Below are 26,763 nucleotides of genomic sequence, written 5' to 3'. Positions count from 1 at the left end.
ACACACACACACAAGCAGCGACCGGTTTGTCACATGACGACCAGCGTGAAGCCCAGTCTGCCTGTGTGTGTTTGGCTCCTATTTCCGCGTTCACCCACACCGACTGAATGAGTCTCTACCAGCACCACCAACACCGCCTCCTCCACCGCAGCAGCAGCAGCAGCAGCAGCAGCTCTGTGTCTGCTGCCGCCTGACGCAGAGAAACCGCGTCCCCGTGCGGGCATCGTCGCCCACCCGCATCGCTCCGCCGCCCGCAGCAGCCATGCTCACGCGAGTGAAGTCGGCCGTGGCCAGCCTAATGGGAGGCGTGATGGCCGGAGGATCTAACGGAGACCATCCCGGCGGCCCGGATCTGCCGCTCAAATTTCCGTACAGCAGACCGGAGTTCCTGGGTATGTCTGCCGACGAGGTCGAGTGCTCGGCGGATCACATAGCGCGACCGATCCTGATCCTGAAGGAGACCAAGCGGCTGCCGTGGGCCACCGGCTACGCGGAGTGAGTAACCTGCGCGTCCATCTTTTCTTGCATCCTTTGGAAAGTGAGATCACTCGGGCGGGTATAAACACAAACACCAGCACGCTTTTATCATCGGCCTGCTGTATGTGTGTGTGCGCCCTTAGATGTGCATATAAAGAGCGGCGGCTCTTTCATAATCCATTGGGATCGAGATGTAACATTAGAAATGATTGTGTTGAATATAAAGTGCAAGGACATTGCAACGAAAGATGCGGGTTATCTTTTCTCTCTCTCCATGCTCAGTTGAAAAAAAAATAATTTTATGATCATCAGCACTTGACCTAATAACCTACTTATTTCACATCATCCGCTTGGTTCTTTAAACAAACAAACAAAAAAAATGAATCCAGACTTCGTTGTTCATCTTTTTCTGTTACTGATATTCGATATATTCCATCTTTCTGCCTGCGGGGTAATAATGCCTGATGTGTTTACTTTGCCTGTGGGAGGCACAAAAGGAAGCAGAAATGTTTCCAAATCTAGAGGATCTAGTATTTTTTTTTCTTTTTTTAACATTGTCTAAAATATGCAGCTTGTGCTTCACTGATAGAGCTTGTACTTTTTTAAAGAGAAACTGGAAAACGTGATAGAAATATAATCATCAGGGGGAAACATCTGGCATTTTATTAAGGTTTTTGTATCTAGCTGTTTATTTACATCCATCCATCCATCATTTTTGAGACCTCATTTTATGTGAATTCTGGATTTCTGCGTTATCTGTAGCAAACGTCTGATGAGTTTCACTTTGGCTGTTTTTCATCAGCTGGCAGAGTTTTAGTTCTTTTTTTAAGTTCACCTCATAAATGTAAATCATTTTGGGGTTTGATTGTCAGAGGCTTCAGAGGTGTGATTGTAACTTTAGTGGCTGATGAAGACGAGTGATCGTCCATTCGGAGCATTTCATCGGCACCTTTCTCTTTCCATATATATTCCGACATCCCGCGTTGGGCCCGAGCTCCTACCTCGTTACAGAGAGATGCCAGCTCAGTCTGACATTTGACCCTTTATTTTCCCACACTGACATTTTCTTCAAAGGCTGCTATGATCGCAGCGAGTGCGTTTCCTTCCCTCTCTTTGTTTCGTAGTTGTTTATTTTTGGTAAAAAGCAGCGTCTGCAGAAATCCCCCCAGTCTTTCTCTAGCTAATCTTTTTAAGTTGAGCCATCCAGGTGTGAGATGAATGTCATTAGAAAGACAGCAGCGGAACAATGTCAAAAAAAGAAGAAGTGCAAAATAACCTTAAGGGTCCAACTTGACGTCTCCAGTGAATCTTTTGGATACTTTCCTGTTTAAGCGTTGAGCATTGGACGTAGAAACGGTTTCCAAAGTCACAGGGTCGCATGTTGTAGCTTGTTCTTTTCCAAACTAAAAAGCCCAAATTCCTAATCCTCTCAGTTCAGACGGATCCAGAGATCATTTGATATTCTTGCTTGCACAGCTTTAAAAGGAGGCTTTATCTATGTCTACTTGTGACAAAACTGACAAATTAATATGTAAAAGAAGACGTAGAAACACACGACCAACGTGGTCCTCATCAAGTCTTTGGAAGACTGAAAAAACGGCCTATCAGGAAACAACCTTCTGCTGTAGAATAAGCTAAATTATCAATTAGGAATGTACAAATAAATGAGAAGCCAACAATTACTCAAAATGGCGAGTTTTGTTATTTTCAACAAACACCTCGACTCTTGTTTCATAAAAATCAAGTCTAGTCACAAGCTAAAAGTGACCATCCTTGGTGCTGCTAAATGCCGTCAGATTTGTTTTAATTCAGCCACGTTGAGCTCATTATACGCGCTACTCCTCAGTGCAACCCTGGTGAAAACGTTGCTAAGCAGCTAATAGAGGAGCCATGTTGTGATGACTTCCTGAAGGCGGAGTTTCAGAAAAAGCAGGAGTTTTTAAAGAGACGCACACCAAATTTCAAGGTGTGAAATCAGGATGTAAAATTACTTTTAAGTCATATTTGATATATATAGCAGAGCCAAAGCATTGTGACCAACTTGGTCTTCAACGTGAGTTGACAACGTTGCTTGTAAGGCGATGTGAACAAAACAGAAAGATTGCATCACTCTAAAAAGTTTGAACAAAAATTAAGAAATTAAATTTTAAAAAAAAGTAAGGAAGTCACTTGGATAAATAATCTGGTTCATTAAAATGTAAGTTGTAAAGGGCTTTGATTAAAAACGCTGCTTCACCGGGAGGCGTTTAGGATCACTGTTGCTAACTGTGTTTCCATCGACATTTTTTTACACAACGCTTTAAGGTTGATGGAAAAGGCAAAATTTAAAATAAAGTCCTCAATTTCTCTCGCTTGAGGTCGTTCTCGTCTTTCCCGAAAAAGAGTTAACGAGCCAAAGGGGAGATGGAAGCATATGAGCCAAACAAGTTCCAGCTTAGGTGGGTTTGTACCTTACCAGGGTCACGAAACACAAAAAAATGTCCAAATCTCTACCTCCCTGAATCTGAAAACGTACATAATTTTTCATTTAATTCTGCATTTACAAGTACAAATTTTAACAACTTTTGTTCTGAATTAAAATATTTAGATCAAATCAGTCTTTATCTGCGAGAATTAAAATCAGAGTTGGTTTTTCTTCTTCTTTAGTGAAGCCAGGCTGTGAGGTTATTCCTGCGTCAGTCCCTGGAGACGCAGGAAGAGCAGCTCTGCTGTTATCAGGATGATTCTGATGCCTGTTTGAGGATCTGGACCAGTGAGCAGGATCATTCAGATGGACCAGTGGTTATTGCTCACTCTTGTCTCAAGTGTGCATACAAGCCCCGCTCTCAACTTTTGCAGAGTGTTTGCTTCTTCTGCATCTCCTCTACCCCCGCAGTTGTTTTTCCACTGAGAAAAATCAACCTCTACTGCTGTTTTTTTTGTTTGTTTGTTTGTTTGTTTGCAGAGCGGAACGGGGAGTTGGGTTCATTACCACCAATGCTCGATCTGGATTTTTTTTTTTTTTTCCAGTATCGGGACCGGTACCAATATTAATATCGGATCGATGCATCTGTGCCTGTAATCCAGCATCGCTGTAGATTAGGGAGTCCAAACATGTGCTGTTTGTTCCTTCAATCTTTTAGTATTTATAAAGTCATCTTGTAGTCATTCAAGATTTAATTTATCATACAGAAGTCTGCTAATGACTGATTTTCATTATTTTAACTCCCTCAAATTTCACTCCATCCATTTTCCCACCAGCTGTCCAGCCTTCCTGTGCTACCTGAAAAATTAAAACCTCTCCACAGCGCCACCACCAGGGCTCACCACGGGTTACATGCAGCCTTCGTGTTCCTCCTTGAACACTCTGGTTGAGCTGTTTTTCGTTCTGCTTCTTTAACCTTAGCCCAGACAGCTGTACAGTCCAAACCTCATCTCGAGCAGAGCCGTCGTATCGATGGAGCAAAGATCAGTTGTCACAGAGCTTTGTCCTCCTGCTGCTCCTATATTTGTTTTATTTTTTTACCTACCGATCCACAACGGTTAATGCACAACCTCAGCAGCTGTAAGATCAATAACCAATCAATAGGTTTCTCTGCAATATAAACACGAGGGCCAACTTTCCACCTTCTCGTTTGGTTGCACCAGCGTTTCCAGCTCACCGCAGAGAGTTTATCCTTCAGCTCTGACTGCAGTTTCTATCTGTCTTGGCTCTTTGCCTTCTGCTTTTGTGCATTTCTTTTTTTATTTTCATTTTTTTACTCGTACATATTTTGTGTTCTCATCAAAAGAAGCAACATAGTAGAAGGGGGCTAAGAGGAGGCACATGAACAGCATCAGTCACAAGACTCTTCACATGCTCACCACCTGCATCGGCGCGGGAAGGAGGAAGGAGCGATTGACCGATTTCATTTCAACCTGGAACCTAAAACTGAAAAACGTAACATTTTAGGTTTATGTTTTCAGCAGGGCTAAATTAAAGATTAAATGATGACTGTTGAAAATCTGTTATAAGCAATTTGACAACAAGGATGATGATTTCTTTTTTTTCATAACTAACCCCAAAAGCCTATAATTGTCAGCATTCGTAGCCTGCAGGCTGTTCACCCCAGCTTTTGTTTGTGCAGCAAGTAGCAAAAAAGTGATCCAGGGCAGCCTGTAATTCATAACATCCGCCACCAATTGATCCGCCTCCAATGTTTTTGAAGTTCACAGTCTGCAAGATGTCAAACAAAGCTCCCATGTAGTTCCTACGGGCTGAACGCCTTCCAAAGCAGCAGTGGAAAATTTAAAGGAAAATCAACCTGTGTGGATGAAGGCAGAATGAGCAGCAAGTCCGAACATGGCTGAAACATGGCGTTTTAATATTTGACAAACAGCGTTAAATAAGTCACTGCATGTCAAAGTATTTACCCCACGTTCAGCTGCTCAACTCGTTCCTTGTTGTATTCTTGGCAGTATTTGCACCCCTTCTAAGTTTTGCTACTTTGTCAGGTTACAACCAAAGACGTGATTTCTTTAAGGCTTTCAATCATTCAACGTTTTAATTCCCTTTTTAAACTGTGTTAAGATCTTCTGGCTAACTATTTTACAGCTTAACCATGGCAACAGAGATGCACATACTTTTAAAAGTAATATTTAAACGTCGTTTTAAGTTAAATTTCCATCTCGGCTCGTATCTCCCGTCTCTTTCCTTAGCGCCGATACATCATGCATTCCTAGTAATATTTGAATGTTGATCTTGCAAAATGTGAAAAAGTTTAAACTCTATTAATGCTGATGTAAAAACAGAAGTAGTTCTCTTGTTGATGTTCGTACTTGGTATAAATTGATTGGAGGAACAAAATAAAACAAATCTGGAGGACAAAAACTTCCCCTGCAGCATCAACTGCATGATTGTTGAGGACGTAATCGGGGTCGAGTTGAGGAAGCGGGATAACCCAATGCGACCGGTTCGTCTTCTCACGGAGAAGAAAGGCCGGCGCTGATCTCGTGACCTCGCGGGGTCAGCTGAGCTTCGCTCCCTGCGGAGGTTCGCTCTTACGCAACCCGCAAAACGTGGCGCAGAGCCACGGGGTTCTGCTGCTTTTCCTGGCTACGACACGGCTTCGTGTTTCCTATTGTATTATAACTGCATGCTCTCAAGGAATAGTTCTGAATTTATAATTTGTTATAAAAGGCTGTCAGGAGTTCGTCCTGATCTTCATTCTGCACTGAGGCGAAAAGCTGAGAGATTATCCTAAAGAAACATGGGTTACTATTAGACAAAACACAATGTGCATCATAAGTTGTTTTTTCAGGTGTTAGTTTACCGTGTTAGTTGTTACAACAAAGGGAAGTGAATCATTTCTAAGCTGCCATGACTCTGACACCAATTAAAATCAGTTTTACTGACAGAAAGGGCAGCGCAGCAATTTTTCCGTTAGGTTGATGACCCGGAGTGTTTTCTCAGCTGCAGACAGAGAATGTCCACTCATTGGATCTTATCCTTACGGCCGCTAATGAATGCTTAAATTCGATTTGTGCAAACAATGCTTAACATTTCTGTTGCCACGATAACATTTGACTATCACATATCCATACACTGCAAAAAAAAAAAAAAACACCTGAAAATCTTACAAAATTGTTGGTGTCCACAGGCAGATTTCACTTATAACATCGGAAAAATGTCTTATTATAAGTGAGGTAATCTGCCAATGGAAATAGTACTTTTTAGTCAATATTAATGCCCCGTATCTTGCTGAAAAGTTACTTGCAAGTTAGTTTTGTCTCATTCCATGTGCACTAAGGTATTTGCACCAGAAACTAGACAGAAAATACTTGTTAAGAGTTTGTGTTTTTGCAGTGCATGGTTGCTATTTCATATCACAATAATTTAATATAGTCCTAAAGATAAAGACTGATTATCTGGAGTCGAGCTAAATTTAAGAAAATGAAATCAGATACTGATTCGTAAAGTTTTGTTCTTTCAGCTCCTGGTGAACCAGTTTGAAAAGCCGCTACAGCATATTTACAGATCCAGCAGGAATGCAGAGTTACTGTGACCCAGTGCTTTTCCATGGCTGCAGCAGCAGATCCCAGCTGTAGTCAGCTGCAGCATCTGCCAGCTGTTCACAGTCTGCAGTGTTTGAGGTTTCTGTTTCCTTTGTCCTGCATGAGTGGGAATGTTTTGTAAGTGAAATTTCTCTTCTTTTTCTAAGATTGTGTCGCTTCTTGTGTGAAGAACAATAATAAAGGCTCAGATTATGTTTGGGTGAGTTTTGTGGATTGCAGGACATGACAAGGGGCCTCCTTAGACAGAAAATAGCATTTCTATCTAAATAAAAATTAAAATAAGGAAATAATAATTGAAGCCAAATTTGGTCATTAAAAGTTTGCATAACCCTTTTTCTGTCAGTGTTGATCTTGGGGGAAAAAGCACAATTGTGTGAATTGTTTGATTGGTACAATGGAGCAATTTAATGTATAACAATGCTTCGCTACCTGCAGATATGGCTGTTGGATATCATGGAAATTCAAAAAGTCTGACTATATGTTTTCCAAATGTACCATATAAAATATAATTACATTTTATGAATGTATTTATTGATAGGTTTTGTTCTGGCTAGTGCTAAACAATTCTAAAAGAGTAAATGTTTTATTTAAAGGAGTTCCATCACATATATTCTTACATCCTTGCTTCTGCTGAGTTTTTATTGTTCATGTGTGTTTGACCATCATGGTGTCCTAAAGCACTGTCTTCCCTTCCTTCTTCTGTCTCCATGTAGGGTGATCAATGCTGGGAAGAGCACCTTAAACGAGGACCAGGCCTGCTGCGAGGTGCTCATGCTCAAACGGAGGCCTCTGGGGAGCTCAGGGCCAAACCGAAACCCCGCAGCCCGTCGGAGGTCTTCCCTGCCCAACGGAGAGGGCCTCGGCCTCCGGGACGGCAGCGTGAGTGAGACGAACAGAGATCTCTAATATGTCACACAAAGTCTCAAGATAAAAGTTCAGAGTTCTGTAGTCTGTGAAAGTGATCTCAAGTGATCCGCTCTGACGCGGACCAAAAAAGCGAACTGGTCCAACTAAAAACCTCGGTCTCGGTTCGGCTTGGTTCGAAGTAAACTGGCATGATTTGAATGCATATGTGAATGCCAAGCGGACAGGAGGCTGCTCCAAAAGCAGGAAGTGGATTGTAGCGTAGGGAATTCTGGGTAAATGCAACCAAAACATTTGCGCTTGTGGGTGAAAAAGACCATGGTCTTTTGCTCCAGAAAAAACTGGTAAAATTTTATGCTACTCCATTTTTGTTCACATTTTTCAAACAAGGAAGTTGTGCTCATGTCTTCTTCTGAGGTTTTAATGTCGTTTCCTTCAGTGGTTCTTGGTGCAGAGTTTGTTTTACAAAGGGTTTGGATCATTTGCCTCAGTGCAGTGTGGAAGTGAACCGCACCAGCTGAAAATGTAACAAATGTTGCAATTTTGGTCCGCAGTCAAACAAAGGTTACCAGATTACTGGGTGTGAAAAAACCCTAAAACATGTTATTTTTCAGTCGTTACTGCAGTAACTGGATAGCAGTCACATTCCTTTCAAAGCAGTGGTGTAAATATCTCCGAGTCGTGACGCACACGCCACAGAATCTCGTAACATGTCCCAAAAATCAGTAGCAATTTGACTCAGATTGGACGCATAGCAAGTCAATTCTGGCTATTGCAATGTGAGTGTAAGAGGGTTGAAAGCTACAGGAAGTACATAAAAGAAGTGGCTGGCATGACATCCATATATCAGTGGGAGTGAAACCGGTCCGCAGGCCCGACTGTCCCCTCAATCAGTCCAACACGCAGTTCATTGGAGCGTAGACCAACACGTCCTTTCCACATCCCATCAGCGGTCAGCAGCTCTTGCATGCGAATCAGCCCTGAAGTCTGATCTCGTTGCAGTCAGAGGTGCATTGTGGACAGAACTCCAAAAAGATGTGTATCATCCTGCACTAGACAGTCCTTGCTGTTTGTTTTTGTGGAGCAGCTTTGACAGATATTCATTGACTTGAGTTGACGCAGTCTCTGTTCTTCAGTTTGTCTGGTTTTGTAGCAACAGAAAAGTAGCCCTGCGTTACATTTTCTCTCAGTCTGTCCTTACTTCACACGAGATCGCCAGAAGCCAACAGCAAATGCATGTAAGAGCCTCTCATGACTCACTCCTGCAGTGCCTGCGGACCGATATGAGAACTGTAGAGCCTCTCTTTGCCTCCTGGAATCATGCTGTAGAATCTGCCTGTGCTATATTTAGAAAACCCTGCTTTTTGCTCTGTGGATAAACACAGAGCATAAAACTCAAACTACGGCTAGAGCACTCTGCGGTGCAAAGTCATGTTCTGTCTTTGAGGGCTGTGTAGCGCCAGGCGACTTCATTTCAGAGGCTGGTCTGTACCAGAACTGATGCGGAAACAGAAGAGTTTGTGTCAGAAGATCTTAGATTTACTGTGTTCTGTGAAGACGGCCGACTCAAAGGGTAACATGAGTGAGCCGCATCGCACAGGAGACTCTGTTCAAACCTTATGTGGGAGGCAGAGTAGTTGAAAAACTGACCAACCGATTCAGGACCATTTCTGAAGGTCTTTCAATTTAATTTGTTTTTCTTTAATAAGTCTGGAGTTCTGAAAGTTTGGCCAATTTCTTTTCAAATAATAATAAAAAAGAAACAAACTGCATTAACTGAGCCAGCTGTTTCTATGAGAAGTACTTTTCCTTGTTGGGACTTTATGAGGTAAAATTTGTAAAGTTCTGTATCCTCTGATGAGGTCGATTGCACTTGAACTTGACGGCAGCTGATGTGTGACACAAAATATCTTAAAGAAACAGAAACAAGTTATTTAAAGAGAGCTAACAACAACACCTTACCAAGCATGTTATTTAAAAAAAAAATCAGCCAAAATCCTGCCCAAAACCTCCAGATCTCTCCAGTAGGTCTGTGGAATGAAAGATTGACGATTACAAGATTTAAATGCTAAATTATCACTGATGTGACGATCATTGTTCTTCCTTGCCTCCAGGATGGCTCAGAGGATCTTACCTTTCACTACTGGGCGCTGTTCGACGGCCACGCTGGTTCTGGGGCTGCCGTCATGGCGTCTCGTCTTCTCCATCACCACATTGCGCTGCACCTTCAAGAGGTGATGGAGATTCTGTGCACACCCAACCTGCAGCCGCCCACTTGCCTGGACGAGGAGCCCGTCAATCACCTCCTGTCCGCAACGTCCAACCGCGCCCTGTCCAGGGCTGCGTCGCTACGAGGAGCCGCGGGCGCCCCGGGTTCGCCCAGCGCCCCGCCACCAACGCGCTTCTTCACCGAGAAGAAAGTTTCGCAAGAAAGCCTGGTTATCGGAGCCATAGAGAACGCCTTCAAAGACATGGTGAGTTTACAGGTTGATGACAAATGCATGTTGTGGTCCTGCTAGTGGAGTTTTCCTCGTCGTGAGTAGGAAGTCAGGTATTTAATTTACTGATTACTTTAAAGGAATGAGTGATGTCCCAATCACTATGATTGGAATTGACAAGTTAGTTTGAGCCAATATAACTGATGATCTGCAGGTCAGATCTTGATAAAGCAGAATTGTTTTTCCCGTATGGGAAATGCCTCTGAAAAATACCATGTCAATATTTTTTGCCAGCTAATTTCGCAAAACCATTTCAAACATCTTTCATGTGCACATCTGCAGCTGCGACCACTTAAACAACATATTGGAAGTTTAGCTGTTTGTCTGATTTTTCTGCTTAACTCTTGTGCGTGCGAGGACTGAGGCAAATGATACAAGTGATACAGGTGTGGGGTCAGTTGGACCCAATTTGTAAACACAAGGGTTAAGTAATTACATATTTCTAGTGTTGCACGTTGAAGTCCGACACCTGGCTTTCGGATGGATTTCCGATACAGTGTAACTTTCAGGTGATATTTTGTTGCCTATGGATTTAAAAGTATCAATAAATATGTTTTAAGGTGCGCCGACTCGAAGGGCAAATACTACATTTCGATATTCCAGCTGCACTTATAAACCCCTACAGCAGTAGATCGAGTTCTTCTGGCCTCCAGGAGCAGAAAGATGTGCTTCTTTGTTTTGGCCACTAGATGGCAGTGCACAGTAACGTTTTACCGAACCGGTAGTTCAGAACAAGATTGACGAAGATGACGAATTAATTCTTCGTGCTTGTTGAAAATGAGAACTAAAAAACTGGGTTGATTGGTTTGTTTGTGTTTGCGAGGATGATTTTGATATAATTTGCTCAAAATATATTAATCTATAGTGCAGTAATGTCATAATTTAAAGAAGTACAGTCAAATAAATAGGCATTTAGCATGCTGTCTTTCTTTCAGTTTCTGTCGTTTTGCTTCCTGTGTTCTCCATGTCGGGAGACATCAATTCTCCCCTCGCTGTTATTAGGTTTTACATTTTAGTTTCAGAATTCCAGGCAGCTTCAGGCTAAATTTAAGTTATTTTGGCTGGAAACAAAGCATTTTAACTTCAGTATTTTAAACATATTTTAAAGAGGCAATAAGTGCAAGGGAATGTATCGGCACAGTTTTGGGGTTTTCTCCACAGCTCTCAAGTTTCTGTGCAAGATTCACCTCTAACTCATACTTTAATCTATGTAATTTGATTTGATAAGCGCTGAGAAAAGTAAACCTAAAAAGCAGAATGAAGATGATTTCTGGCCTTTTTACCAATCAGCGTTTTATTTGGAGTTTATGTGATGGACCAAAAAATAATATTTCATAATTGCAAAGTGGAGGGAGAATGATAAAGAGCCCTAATTCATTTATTTATTTTTTTTCCACAAATAAAACCACTGAAAAATTGGGTAAACTTGGAAAGCTGACCGAAAAGCAAACATGTTAATTCAGCGGTCTGGCTATGTTCAGACCCTCAGGTCGGATCTGATGTCTGTGTTATTTTAGCAGCCTTTAATAATCTGGCATTTTCCAGTTTTCCACCAGACTTTCCTCGGGGCCGTCTGTCTTGCCTGTGTTATGTCTCAACTTTGACTAATTAGTGAAAAAATGATTAATTCAGTTAATTACCTGCCACTCTGTCCGCCGCCTGGGTTTTCCATCATTTACTGACAGCTGTTTCTCGCCTTTACGTGACATTTCTTTCCATTTCCTGCTTTTGGGGCTCGCAGCTTTTGGGTTTCTATCAAAGCTTCAGACAGAAAGAAAATGGCTTAAACGTTCCTTTGAGGGTACAAAATCCCACCTTAATGTAGAATCAACAAACTATGAAATATCAGATCAGCTCATGATTGGATTACTATGAAAATGTTCCATTTAACATAGAAATGCCCGGATCAGGGTTTTGCCTCCTGATACCGAGTTGGAAAACTTTTTGCATTTAATGAGCAGGAGAAAAAGAATCAAAATGTTCAGTGTTTAAGTTGTGAAAGCAAATCAACAGAGAAAATTTGCCAACATCAGTCACTGCTAACTAATTGGTGGAAATCAGTTCATAATCCTAAATGCTTTTTGTATGTTCCTCAAGTTCAGGGTCTTTTTTTTTCTCTGAGAGCTGGGATGTTCTTTTTCTCAATGTTTCAAAATCTCAGTTCGTCCCTGTATTAATAAACCATGATGCAGGCAGGTTATGAGCCAGTAGATGGATAAAAGTGGAGTTTTCTGGGAGTACTTCATGATCCGGAGCGTCTCTGTTGGACTCCTGCCTTCTTAAAGCGCAGTGAGCTTCTTTGGCCACTAGGGGGCCTCTCACATCAGGATCTGGGGAAGTGCAACGCTTCCTACCTCCCACATGGATCCAGTTGTTTACAATGTCACAGGGAGACAGAAGAAAAAGCATCTCCACAGTATGATGTTGCCACCACCGTGTTTAGCAGTGGGGATGCCGGGTTCAGAGTGATGTGCTTCTGTTGCATGTTTGCCACATGACTTGTGATCTGTAATATTGCAGTTTGCAGACTATTTTTGTATATTGCGATTGGGAACAGCATAATAAATGCAGATGATAAATCCCCATACCCAGTTTATTTTTCACAGGAACAACTTGACACTTGAAGCAGGCTGAATATTTGTAAAGCCTGACTTTGTTACCATCAGACGGCTAATCGATTAATCAGTTTTAAAGATTTGCTACATTCTGTAGATTTTTCATTCAACCACTTAAAATTTTTCTTATTAGAAATACATTAAAACATGCAAATGAATACCTTCGATTCTTTTTTTTTACACAAGAAAATAAATAAACATTCTGTTGCCTAAAATGCAACAGAGTGAGTCTTTAGTGAACGCTTGATCATTTTTAGCAAAGGATGCTGCAAAATACTGTGTGTGTGTGTGTGTGTGTGTGTGTGTGTGTGTGTGTGTGTGTGTGTGTGTGTGTGTGAGAGCTGTCCCTCTTGGTTATTTGTCTCTGCTGTCAAATTGTTCCTGGCTGAACTTGTGAGGATAAAGGTGTGGATGTCTGTGCAGCCGTTTCCATTATGAAAGCCTCGCCTGCAGCAAGAGGTGCTGGTGCTGGGATACAGCGAAGATAAATATGTATGGCTCACCGTGGATCCATAATTCACCCGGGCTGAAGGACACACTCGTTCACCAAACCACCACCACCTCCTGCCGACCTCTAACCCCCCAGGCGGTGGAGTTTTTGTCAGTACGGTGGAACCAAAACACACAGACGGCCTCCGTATCCGGGGGAACGTTAATGTGCCGTGACACACTCCTCATCTACCAGAGGTTCAGAGGGCGGTTCGCTCTAACTGTGTCGTGGGAGAAACACGGCAGTGCCGTCACCTGCTCTCCGAAGCATTTTCAGTCCTTCTCAAACTGCCGATAGTGACAGAGAGACGGGACAGAAACGCCCCGGGGGCCCAATTATATTCCTGGGACGTCTCTCTGCTTCTGTTTGGGAATGATTAAGGCGTCAGTGAGGGCTGACGAGGTAGCTGTGGCTCAGATATGTGCCAGTGTTTTGATTAGACCAATGGCAGGGCAATTATAGTTCTAATTAATAGACTGATCGTATGTGTGTTTTTAAAATTATTTTGGGATTAATTAGCATCATATTGATAAAGACTAATTAACTGCTGGAATAAGCAGCACTTTATGTAAACTCTCAGTCTCTGGATTCCCTTTATTCTGTTGCTGCTTGACTGAGACTGATGAATAAATGAACGAATGAATAAATTAATTACATGATAAACGCATAGAGGTAGTTTTAATTTTACAACAGCTGGGTTCCTACACAGTCTAGGAGAGGTTGGATTTCGTCCGTCCATCCATCATGGAGTTTTGACAGAAACTGTAGAAATGCTGACACAGAATGTTGATTGTTCAGCTTTAATTCTTCACTCTCTTTGTCTGAAAAATGAATGTTTAGCATAAAACAGGGAAACTTGTCCAAATGATGAGCTCACATTGTGTCTGTGATGGTGTGTCAGGACGTGCAGATCGAGAAGGAGAAGGCGTCCTTCAACATCTCAGGAGGCTGCACCGCTCTAATGGTCGCCTGTCTGCAGGGGAAGCTGTACGTCGGCAACGCAGGGGACAGCAGGTGCGACTCACGCCCTCCGACAAACCACGACGAGCGCTCATGTTTGCTTGCACTTCACCCAGCCATGTCTCCGTCCGTCCGGCTGAACAGAACTATGTCTGCTTCTCTCCCTCAGAGCGATCATTGTGCGAGCCGGGGAAGTCATTCCCATGTCCTCAGAGTTCACGCCGGAGTCAGAGAGACAGCGGCTGCAGTTTCTGGTAAGAAGGAACCGACCCAAGCTACTTTCTAGCAATTACAGCACAAGTTCTTTATCAAAGAAAACCCACCAGAGTCACCAACGTTCGGCTTTCACTCCTCCTGGACGAGCGTGTTGCGGTCAAGAGAGAATCATTTGCGTTGTGTTGTGGCCGTCTGCTACAACCAACTGGAGATTGGAATACAAAGAGCGCGCACACACACAAAAACACACACACGCAGACGCACTAATCCAACAGTCAGCTCCATTAGTGGCTTCATGTAGCTGAGCGACACAGCTAAACAGAAAAAGCTCCGAGCTGGTTTTAAAAGCAGCAGAATGAAAGAGTATATATAGTTAGTCGCAGTAAAGGTTCGGCCAATAGCTTTGCCTAGGAGAGAGGAGGGTTAAACACTGAAAGACGGGATACAGTGTGTCATCTGTGGAAGGAGTTGTTGGCAGCACAGTGTTAGCTAATCTCCCCCCTTCAGGAAGGTGTTGCAGGTAAACAGATGTTTGTTCTATGAAGAGTTCAAAACAAAAAGTTAAAATCTGAGAGTGTTTTCACAGCTGCTAGACCGGAGACGAAAAATTGCAACGTTTGTTACATTTTCAGCTGGTGCGGTTCGCGTTCCCACCTCACTGTGTCAACCAAACCAAACCCTTCACCTGTTCACATCCTTGCCTGCGGTGGCGCTGCTCCAAGAAAGGACATAAAAACCTCTGAAGAAGACATGATCTCAACTTCCTTCTTCTCAAAATGTAGACGAAAATACAGAAGCGGCAGATTTTAGCGGATGTTTGATTTCTTTTTTTGTCTTTCCTAAAAGATCAGAAGCCATTCCTCCCGCCAGTGCTAGGCTCTCGCGATTATTTTGGTTGTATTTACCCAGAATCCCCTGAACTATTGTCCAGTTCCTGCTTTTTTGACCTGCACCCTGAAATAACAGCAAAAAGAAGAAAAAAAAAGATCGAAAAATTAGACAGTAGTAGGAGAACATAGAATGGTCAGGAAAAGGAAATGGACCAAGCACTGAACCCTGTGGTACTCCACAAGTAACGCGGGAATCTAAATGTACATTTATCATTTACGTGACCGAAGTCGAATCTGTTGGACAAATATTTGTAGACAACAGAGGAAGATTGTAATGTATTAAGATATCTTGATTGTGAAAAGTATGTGTTTAGATAAATCATATCTAAAATCTGAGATCTAATCAAAGGCATCGATCGGCTACGGCATACAGGCTGAAGGTTTAGATGAAGCTACCGTCTCTGAAAGCTCAACTGAATCAAAACAGTTCAAACAAATCAGGTTTTGCGGTCTCCTCCGATGCGTCCTCATTCGCTGAATCATCTTCAAGGAGACTCTAAAAGTTTTTCCTGTCCCCGGTGCGTCTTCCGCTCTCTAAAGCTTTTCTCTCCTCTCGTTTTGAAGGCGTACATGCAGCCACACTTGCTGGGGAACGAGTTCACACACCTGGAGTTCCCACGGCGGGTGCAGAGGAAGGAGGTGGGGAAGAGGATGCTGTACCGGGACTTCACCATGTCGGGATGGTGGGTTTGCTTAAAGACTCGCCCATATAATGATTGTTCCTCAGAAGAGCTAGCTTACACTTCGATGAGGATGTGCAGAATTTGAGTACATTTATTCAAATGTGAGATAAATCCGAATTAGTTTAAATTCCTGCTTTTATTTTTCTCAAGTCGGTTCATTTTTCTCCGACCATTTAAGGATCCGTTACTTCGTATATAAAATTAGAAGGACGGAGCACAATGCAGACGCTCGTTCGTCTGGCCTCCGTCCAGTCAGGAGGACGAGGCGCTGAAGGCATCCTGGGGTTTCCATAATGGATATTAGATGCTATTTTTATGCCGTGCCATCTGTTTTTTTTTTTTTTTTTTTTGGGAGGAAAAAGCCACAGAGATGGATGTGAGGAGCCTAATCTCTGCTTAACGCAGGCAAGAAAAACCTAGAATTGGAATAATTTCCAGGATCTGGATAAGTTGGAGAGTTTTTTATTTCTAGATTTTCTTCCTTCTTTTCTGCAATACTTCCTCCCATTCTGCCCTTCCTTTCTGCCAGGTCTTTCCTTTTTTGTCATTCCGTCAGTGATTCTTTTTCCTCATTCCTTTTTTCTATCTTCCCTTTGTACTTTTCTTCTCTCCTTTTCACCTCCTTTTGCCCCTTCTATCCTTCCTTTCTTTGCTTCATTTTCTACTTTTGTCTTTCCTTCCCTGCTTTTTCTTTTCTCTTTTTCCTTCCTCCTGTTCTTCTTTATTCCATTCCTTCCATCTTTCCATCTTTTACTTTCCGTCCACATTGCTTTTCTTTATTCCTGTTTTCTTCCTTGGTCATTTCTTTTTGCTCGTCCCCTTTTTTCTTCCATCTTGACCTTGGCAGCAAATTCTCTGTGAACTTTGATACTTTGAGAAACTGAACCGAGTGATTCAGATTCTGGAAAGGTCAGAGTGAGTGTAGGAACTCTGACTGCTCATAGGTCGATTGCAAAACACGTTTTGTCAGATGAAACTATGATTAAACTTTTCGGATATTGTGCAAAACAAAAGATGAATATGCGGATACAAACTTTTTCCACCCTGTTAAGTACAGCGGAGAACTTGTGATGCTGTGGGCCGGCTCCTTTTCCACTTGTGATTCATGCTAACAAGGCCTTTTATATGCACTAGAATTGTGTAGTTAGATGCAGTAAAAATCCTTCCATAATATACGGTGTTTTCAAGGTGAGGACACCAGGAAGACAAAACTTCGTTCATCTTTGCTCGCTTTTCTGGAGGAGTGATACAAATTTTTTTTAGTGCTTTCTGTAAAAAGTGAGACACAGATGTGAAAATGCAGACAAACAAAGACCGCGGAGTGTGTTCCCCCTGCAGGAACACACTCCGCGGCAGAACGGAGGAGATGACGGGAGATGAGCGGGATTATTTCCGGCCCCTTCTCTTCGCCGCTCCCGTTCCGTGGCTTGGCTTCGCCTCATGTAGGTCAGCGTTGCCGGGCCCAGAGCTCTCCGCCTGCTCGTCGTCTCCGCAGCACAGACGTTTTGTGATGTATTTTTAATCAGGCTCTTCCCTCGACCCAGTTCTGCCGCAGCTTCGCCCAGATTCGGTCTGGGCTTCGACTTTAAAACCCCCGTAAGCTAGCGAGGTTGATTGCTTTGATGTGTAAGAGGCTTCGCTGTTTATCCCCCACAGGCTCAGTTCCTCCTAATGACTGTGAAGCTTTTTGTCTCTGGATGTGCGCTGCTCTCCTCTAACGCCTGGACGGTCAGATCTCCACTTTAGCGAAACCTCACTGACCTGCAGACGTCCTCGCTCACTCTCTACGCCTCCTCCATCTCTGCCAGTCGGGCCAGAGGGGTAAAAATCTGGCGGTGGAGACTTTTAACGGTTGTTGCTGACACAGGAACCGGGCGGTTTCGTTTGCACAGAATGATGGACGTTGACCGGTCGGCCGAGGCGAGGCGTCGGGTAGAAAGAAAACACGGGGAGGAGAGAGCGAAGGAAACCAAAACGCGAAGAAGTGAGTGGGTTGAATCAATCTCCAAAGACGGACAAATGTAAAGCTGGAGATCAAGGCACTCAGAGGAAGGAGGAGAGTCGGAGATCGTTGACGGGATTAGTCTGGAGTCCGAGTGAGACCGGGGAGGCCACAGAAACAACCCACAGAAAAGAAAGAGGAGTAAAGAAATGTCAGCAGAATGACGGCTCAGGTGGAGTTAGGTGAGCTTCTGGTTCAAGACTGCAGAACAAGAACCAGAACATGAAGAGGTTCTGTTCGGTTTTTACGCGCCACAAATCTGGAACAAACTTCCAGAAAACTACAGAACTACCGAAACGCCGACTTCCTTTAAGCCAAGACTTGTTTAGATGTGGATTATTCAAAACTATAACGTTACTCAGCAAATCCGATGACAATTATTCTTGCGTGTTGCTTGTTTCGTGATTGGTGACTGTCTTATGATTTCATCACGTAAGGCGCTTTGAACTTTCTGGTTGCTGAAACGCGCTTTACGAATAAACTTGACTTGACTTTAAAAGGGGTCCCTGGAAAAAAATAACCAGAAACGCAAATGATTGATGAAAGATCTCTTCCATTTTTGAGTTTCCTCAGCTTTTAAATGATCCTTTCATTCATAAAGGGAGAAAGAAGCACTCCTAGCCAACCTGACTCTGGGGGAGAAGAAAACATGGCCTTTGCTAAATCATGAATTTCCTGTGATTAAAGAATATTTTTGTACTCAATTTCACTCAACCCTGATTACTGCCAGATTTGTAAATTCAGAAATCATTCAAATGTAACCGGTCTGACAACATGACGGAGGCTAAAACTGCTCAAAATGCAAAATGTCCTGATCAAACAAATTCAGGAACTGATGAGAAACAGCATGGCTGATGTTAATCAGTCTGGAAAGGTCAACAAAAAGTCACGTGTAGAGCAATTTGGACTCAAATTACTCCAAGAATTTTGATACCTTCATGGGCTGTCAAAATTACCCCAATGACATATAAATGTCTCATCTGTGAGGTCACAGTCAAACTCACAAGTGGATTCCTAAATATTTACGGGAAAATAAGGATACAGGAGCATGGTGGGACTTAATGTTCCCGGCCAAAATGGGAGACTTGACAGATACTCGGTATGATACAGGTGTTGTGCGTTTGGAGAACATTAGAGAGCATCATGAAGACCAAAAAACACAGCAAACGGGTCAAGAAGAGCTGGAGCCATTTTGCTGTGGAGGCAGAAAGTTTCTACCTCTAGCAGGGCCGAAATGATGAATCGGATTAATCGTGTTGAGTCGCTTATTGAAATAATCATCAACTAATTTGTTATTGATTAACTCGTTAACGCAAAAAAACACTGAAAGAAAAACATTACTAGTAGTAATTAAATGGTAAAAGGTGGATTATTATGGGTTAATATTCTAATCCATAAATTAACCAGATCAGTTGTGGACTGTATTGATATCAAATCAAGCAGGAAAAGCTGATTTATTTATTTATTTAGTTTTATATATGTTCATGTTAGAACGTTAATGTTACAAATGATCAAGTTTAAACGAACCCTACTTCACTGTATTTTAGGCAAAAATGTTTCTTTCATATAAAAACAAGTAATTTAATTATTTCATTATTTGCACTTTTTAAAAACTTATTTCTAATATTACATAAAAAGGTTTAGATGAAAAATCCAATCCAATTTTTAAAAATCCAATTAATCACTAGAATAATCCACAGATTAATCAGTCAATAGCTAAACTGATCTAATCTCCCGATGGTAGAGGCCGCCTTTGAACGCTTTGTGTCGTATTCTGCCGCAAACTTGGCAGATGTGCGTCGAGTTTGTGCTTCTTAAACGGAAACGTCGAACAGACATGGCACTGTAAGATGGAACGGTAATTATAATGGAGTAGATTTTAACTAGATGTAATCCTCTCTCCCTCCGGCCCGAAGTCGCCCACCGAGGAGACGGTCAGCCCTCCTCCCCACTCAGCCCACCTCTTGGTTAGTTACGCGCTGCTGTGGCCCGTGGGGTGTGAAAACGCTCGGTGTTGTGGTCGGACTGACTCCCCAGCTGCTCAGCAACTTGTGCTGCTGGTTTTCCGCTCGGTGAAGGGATTGTCAGGGTTCATCTCGCAGGACCCACGTCTCAAACAGGACGCCGTCCTCAAAAAGCTCTCCAGGGAAGCTCCTCGTTGAGGGAGTCTGTATGAAACTGACACGTTTAAGTGGAAAAATTCGGTCCTTTTAAAGTAGATAATGTCAGCCTTACGTAACGTATACTTTTTCCTTTTTTGCTCGGAGCAGTCTCAGTCTGTTGCGTTCGCCTTGATGGCCTGCGCCGCTCCAAGAACTGCTGAGTGCAGCGTTTTTAGCGCTCGCCTGAGGTGGAAACATATGGCCTCTCTGAGTGAAACCAGCAGTGATGTGAAAACCATCCCGGTCTTGTGTTTCTGAGCAGCTGAAATGCATTCGGTATGGGGAGGGGGGAGGCTACGGCACGGTGTAGTTTCTTTATAACAGCGAGGCCCAAACTTTCCAGCTTCTTTTGACCCAAAAAACTGGAATGACCCAGAGTCTTGCTCAAGCGTAAATGCATTTTTGCCGAGGCGGTTAAAAACTGGTACGACGACGACTCGATTATGATCGACATGTTGCTTTTATTATGTGAATGCTGTGAGGCATCGGATTTTTCTGGTTGCTAATTTTTGGACTTTTAGCGATTTTTATATTTCTAAAACGTTCTGCTCGTTCAGAAAATTCTGCCTCTGACTTTTGGTATTGATATCCGCTACGTTCAATGATATATTAAGCTTTCTTTGATCATTAGAAATAAATGGCACATCTCATAAATTGTGCCAGAGCTTTGTGCTCTTTTACAGCTGAGCTGCTTCCACATACTTTAAATTAGAAACAGCATTCAAAGTTTTTAATGTAGTCGTGCTCTTTGGCTACTACTGCATGATTCAGATTTTTCATATCTTTTACAGTTTTCTCAACATCCCTCTTCAAGTTTTTGGTCGCATTATGCTCATTTTTCAGAAAAGAAAAAAAACGTGGGTTGCTCTGGTTGCTAAGCAATTGAGCCACAGTGATCCACTCTAGCTTTTTGAGAATCCACAGGGTTCCCAAACAAATGATTCTTACTCACTCACATTTCAACATGTTCCTGTTGTATTTAATATGTGAAATGGAAAGAATACATTTTTACTGGCTTGTATTGCCGATTATCTTTATGTTATGTTGTTTAGCAGATGCTTTTATCCAAAGTGACTTGGATAACAATGCGCTTAATGTCAAAGCTAACATAAAGCTAATTCAACCCCTAGTTGGGTTCTCTCAGGTGACAGGCCTTAGCTTAAGCAGTTAGCCGACATGCTAATGTTATTATTTTAGCTAATGTTAGCGTTTTAGCTTGTGTTAGTGTTGTACATTTTGACATGCTACGTTTTAGCCAGTTGTTAGTATAAGTAGATGAAGTAACTTCCTTGTGTTACCTAACAATAGCGTGTTAGCTAGCATGAACATTTATTGTAAAAAAGAAAAGGTGGTTATGCTAGTTTCTTATCCTGCGTCCACCCGGGCAGTCGTGATTCTAGAGCTGGAATCAACGCGTCCTCAGCCTATAAGCACGCCCCTGCCGTAAACCATAAGAAAGCCATTAACGTGTCGTCTTTCTCCTGCTCAGGGCGTATAAAACCATAGAAGACGATGACCTGAAGTTCCCTCTGATCTACGGCGAGGGGAAGAAGGTAAGCGTTGCTCGGCAGCCACTCGCTGACAGTTACTTCCGCGGCCGTGAAAGCCTCGTCTGTAATCAAACCTCTCAGTCAGCCCCCATCCTGCCACTGTACGGGGCAGCAGGACTCATTAGTGGGCCTGTTTTCCCAACATCAGTTGCCACCTGACAGGACAGTGTTTATTTACTTGGGAATAATGTAACTGGAAGAGAGCCAGAATGAGAGGACTTTCATGTGTACTGCAGAGAAAAACCAATGAAATTTGAGAAATGTGACTTATGTTTCGCCTATGTGGGTTTATACATGCATCTAGGCCATTTGAACTTTTTGTCAAATCACAGCCGAAAACTTTAATCAATTTGTTTTCGGATTTTATGCCATAATTCGGAAGTTCAAGAAAAGATAGTTGTTTTTTTTTTTTTTCAAAATCTTAAATCTTGTGTTCAGTCCTGCTTTGTCGATGATTTGCAGAACCACCACTTTGTTCTGAAGCACCTAAATAAACTCCAACTACTTCATTTTTGAAGAGATTTAATTAGTAAATGTTGTCAGCCTGCGTTTAATCTAATCTTCCTATAAAAAGTTTTGTAAGGACAGGTTTTTTTTTTTAGGAAATTTTGATCAACAAAATGACCCAGGGATTTTAGGTTTATTGGAATATGACAGTGGTGTCCCCAAAAGGTGGGTAAAAGGGGGCCAGAGCCCCACTGAAAAAAAAAAGCTGCCTACCTCACTTGCCATGTTAAGTTCATTCAAAGGCATAGAGAGTCATGTTGATCAATCAATACATCAATATAATACCCAATATTTAAAACAAAATATACATAAATATATTGAAAAATAATCCCTTAGCATTGACTGAAAAGTACTACTTCCACCGGCAGTTTATTTCACTTATAAGTATATTTATTTATTTATTTATTTTACTTGTGTGAGCCTAAGATTTTTACTTGTCACCCCTAAGAAGATTTTTGTTGCAGCGCTACTAGAAAGAAAACCTTAAATAACAAAAGTATTGAGCAATTTTATCGGTACTTTGGCACAGAGATTAAAAAAACATAGTCATGTGATCATAACATTGTTCATTCCCCGTTGGTTTTCCCTTCAGGCTGTGACGTTGTGAGTACAGTGCAGCGTCATGTTTGAGATGTGTTGAAAAGGTCAAAGCCAGACGAGACAAATGTGAATCTGCTGCTTTAGCCGCTGCTTTGAAAGACCACAAAAAATAGCCATATAGTATATGATAAGTTTACATTTGTATTCTCGAAGAATTTGTTTAAAATTTAATATTCCTAAATAATAAACGACCACTGGCGACTTAGTTCCTAACTTTGTGGTCTGTTCTTTTTTCCGCGTAATTTATCCTGACCGTCAAAAACCAGATCCAAAGCTTTGATAATCAGTTCACGAGTAAAACGTTTCCTGGACGGGTGAGCCTTTCTCTGACAGTAGAGATGGCTCTGAGGTGTTTTAAGTTTTAAATTTTTTCCCTCAGAAAGAGGCCGTAATATGAGGAGATTAAGGAAACGAATCCCAGAACGTGGCCAAGTAACGTACATCTCTGATCCTTTTGCAGGCTCGAGTGTTGGCGACCATCGGCGTCACGAGAGGCTTCGGGGATCACAACCTGAGAGTTCACGACTCCAACATTTACATCAAGCCCTTCCTGTCCTGCTGCCCAGAGGTATGCCGATTTCCCACGTCTCTTATCATTTAGAGCGCGTTAGCAACCTGTAGAGTCAGGCCGATGAATCACCTCATCAGTTTGTAACTACCGCTGTGACTGTGGAAGAAATCAACTTACTGGAGGAACATGTTGGATTAAATTTTTTATTTTTTACTTTTGTGTGTGACAAATTAAAATCAGAATTTTCTTCTTTTTTTTTTGTAGCCCCATTCCTTTAAAAATAAAACTTGTGTCAAGGTAAAATTGTAACCAACCAGTCTCATAATGAAAACAGATTTTTTTTCATTATGATAATATTAACTTACATAATAACATTAATACTGTCTGTCATGAATCCTTGTGACTTCATGTTTTGGTGCTTTAGCTGTTCTCTGAGTGTCTGTTATCAAATTCTCAGATTCAATTTTTCAGATTTTTGAAAAACAATACTGTACTGACAGGATGTGCACTCATTTGATGAAACATAATACCCAAGGTAACTACGGAGCTACACTGAGACCAGAAAATTGGTTAAAAAAAAAAGAAGAAGAACCAAAACTTGAATCTGAAAAGTATTTTTGGAACTTTTGTTTAACCCTCCTGTCCTCGGGTCAAAATGAGCCGAGTACAACAGGAGGGTTAACTGTTTTTTGTTTTAAAATATTTTTAAATTTCAAATTTTTTTTCACTTTCAACATTTTTTTTTTTTTTACAAAATCTGTGGCTCCAAAGTAGCTCCATAAGTACCAATTAAAAAGGCCCTTTTGTATTGAAGAGTGCATTCTGGGAGACGGACTCTAACCCTCCCCACAGTCCTCTCCCCTCGTAGCAACGACTGCACATGACCGCATTAGTCACCAACGTTGTGAACTCTCGCCGTCCTCGCTGCACTGCTGCCGGGTTCAGGCGCAGGTCACGCCTCGTTCATCTGCGACAAGTTGAGACGCTTTAGTGAGGGAGGTCGTTCTGAAGAATCAGAATAACGTTTTAATTGGCACTTAAAAACAGTCAGCATAAAGTGTTCAGGTTGACCTTAAATTGTTAATGTTTTTTTTATATTTGAGTATAAAATTCAATCTGACTCTTCCAGAGAGCATTCTGCTGCCGTATTGAGAAATCCAGGAATTATTGGGTCATCTGTGTTTTGTTCTGGGAAGCCTGACTGAAGTCATGAGGTTTACTGTGTAACCCAGACAGAGGGCCGTCGGATTTCTTTAGTTATCCTCACAGTGGCTCTTTTCCCAGCAGCCTCGGCTGCAAGGTCATCTGTCTGCTGTGACCCTCCCACTGTATCAGAGGGACAAAGGTCATGTGGGCAGAAAGTTTACAGAGTTAAAATCATTTTCTTTTTTTTTTATAAGGCTCCCATTATTTCCCATACATGAATTCATAAACTGAATTCAGAGGTGTTTGGAAGCTGTGCAGCATGCTAAATATGATACTTGTATGCAGTAGGATCCCCCAAAGGTCTTTTAGTTTTTATCATTTTAAAATTAAAAAACATTGACACTTTAAACCTTTTACCAGGGATGTCCAAAGTGTGGCTCCTGGGCCCTTTTGCAGATCTTGGAGTGATTTTGTGCAGCCTTCTACAATTTAGGAAATTATTTAATTTTTTTATTTATTTTTTTATTTTTTTTTGTGGGGGCTTTGGAAATTTTCACTGACAAATTTAACTCTTAAAATTGAAAACGCAAGAATATTTTTCACTTAATGTATTAGTAGACTGGTGCACAAACATCCAGTGATTTTTATCTATTTATTTATTTTTTCCAGTTTTTTTTTTTTTCCTCAAAAGCAACCTTGGACTAAACACAGCAACTGTTTCTGAAGACAATCTGACCTGTAAATCATTTTTCATGACTTCAACATGCATCAGTAGGCATTAGAAGCATGCGTTGTTGTTTGGTGGTTTGAGCCAAATTTAAGACAATATCTCCACCGGACATAATATGGGAAGGAAATCCACTCAGGTTATGTTATTACTACGGGAAATAACATAATCTTGAGCTTGTTTACTGTATTTCTATTGAGTTTTGTTATAAAACTGCTCAATCTCCACTCTTGCCTTTCCCCCCCTCGTCTGCCTCCAGGTCAGAGTTTACCCCTTATCGCAGTTCGAGCACGGAGCAGATGACGTTCTGATTCTGGGAACCGACGGCCTGTGGGACGTCCTCTCTAACCAGGAAGTGGCTGAAGCGGTCACCGGTTTCCTGGCAAACTGCGACCCAGACGACCAGCACAGGCACGTTCTTCCACCCCTCCCCTCCGTGCCCCGTCCTGTCCCGGCCCGACCCGACCTGACGCGAGCGCAGCTGCAGCCAGTCAGGCCTGAACTCCTGCTCACTCAAAAAACATTTCTCTGCCATCTTTTTAGACTACTCCTCTAAGCTTAGCTTTGCCCTTTTAACTTATTTTTTTAGTATTCAATGTGATTTTTGTATTTATTTATTTTGTAAAACAATTGTATTTTTATATTTTTAACAGGATATCACCTTAGATGTCAAACTCTTTTTCATTTTTGGCCACATCAAGATCATGAATTTTCTTAACGGACTGGTTTTGCTAGAGAATATTGATAAAAACCAGTTAACAAACTGTTACAATATTATTAAATAGATGTCCGCATTCGTACAATTAGACAGTATTTTTTTTTTTGTTCCTGTAAGATTTTCCGATTGTTTTTTGCAATATTTTCTATAATCAAAGTCGCTAGTTTTGGGGTGGTGATTGCGCTAATGCAATCACCCCGTATCGATTGAATAAGGCCGAGACAGCAGACTAGTAGAAGTAAGAAATACTGCCACCTGCAGGTGGGAGTGTGCAGAGTTTGGCATTAACTTGGTTACATTTACTCCAGTAACTTTTTGGCAAAATAGCTCTTTCAGGAGTAGTTTAAAAGTGCTTTTTATTTTTACTTGAGTAATTTAATTACAAGATAACGCTACTCCTATTTGAGTAAAATGTCTGGATTGCGAGAAACTCCACCAAATAAAGAACAAGCTTGTTTTAACCAAAACGTCATCAGACACACCGTTTTTGTGTAAAATCTACGATAAACTTGCAATCATCCATTGGTGCGAAACAGTGTGAGGATCTGTCGATTTTGAGTGAATTTCTGCTGTCACAGAATCGCAACAAACAGTCGGATTGATGAAATTTGGCAGTAAACGGATAAAAACCACAATGATTTGATTGATAAGATCATATTTAAGCTCACACATTATCTGGAAGGTTCCATCTGCGCGTCCCGCCCAAGTCTGGAGGGCCACGTCAGACGCTACGGCGGGCCGGATGTTGGCCCTCGGGCCTTGAGTTTGACACACCTGCCTCACGGCGTGACTACGCAGCGCTTCACTAATCGCGTCTGCTTTGACAGGTACACAATGGCCGCTCAGGACCTGGTCATGAGGGCGCGTGGGGAGCTGAAGGACCGCGGCTGGAGGATAACCAACGACAGACTGGGCTCCGGAGACGACATCTCCGTCTACATCATCCCCCTCATGTACGGGAACAAGCAGAACTAGCAGAGGAACAAGAACTGCAACCCAAAAGTTTTCCTCTTTTTTTTTTTTTCGTCTTTTTTTTGTTGTTGTTGTTGTAAAGACGTGCAGATTTCCGGGAGGATCCGAACCGTTTCTTCTTCTCCGAACTTGGATTTCTCTT

At 42.0% G+C, this 26,763-nt stretch overlaps 1 protein-coding gene across 1 annotated transcript; it reads left to right on the top strand.

Moving 5' to 3' along the window:
* On the top strand, window positions 1–26,763 carry ppm1h (protein phosphatase, Mg2+/Mn2+ dependent, 1H). The gene is made up of 10 exons (XM_015042538.1): window positions 1–495; window positions 7,224–7,389; window positions 9,489–9,848; window positions 13,879–13,991; window positions 14,107–14,191; window positions 15,608–15,726; window positions 21,380–21,443; window positions 23,008–23,115; window positions 25,191–25,342; window positions 26,477–26,763. The coding sequence occupies exons 1-10, from the start codon at window positions 263–265 to the stop codon at window positions 26,622–26,624; spliced, it is 1,548 nt and encodes a 515-aa protein (XP_014898024.1). The 5' UTR covers window positions 1–262; the 3' UTR covers window positions 26,625–26,763.

Source organism: Poecilia latipinna, unplaced genomic scaffold, assembly GCF_001443285.1.
Source record: "Poecilia latipinna isolate Pla-1442-1.1 unplaced genomic scaffold, P_latipinna-1.0 Scaffold34, whole genome shotgun sequence".
NCBI lineage: Eukaryota > Metazoa > Chordata > Actinopteri > Cyprinodontiformes > Poeciliidae > Poecilia > Poecilia latipinna.
Note: the sequence above shows the minus strand (reverse complement) of the source record. Positions and strands in the feature narration are given on the sequence as shown.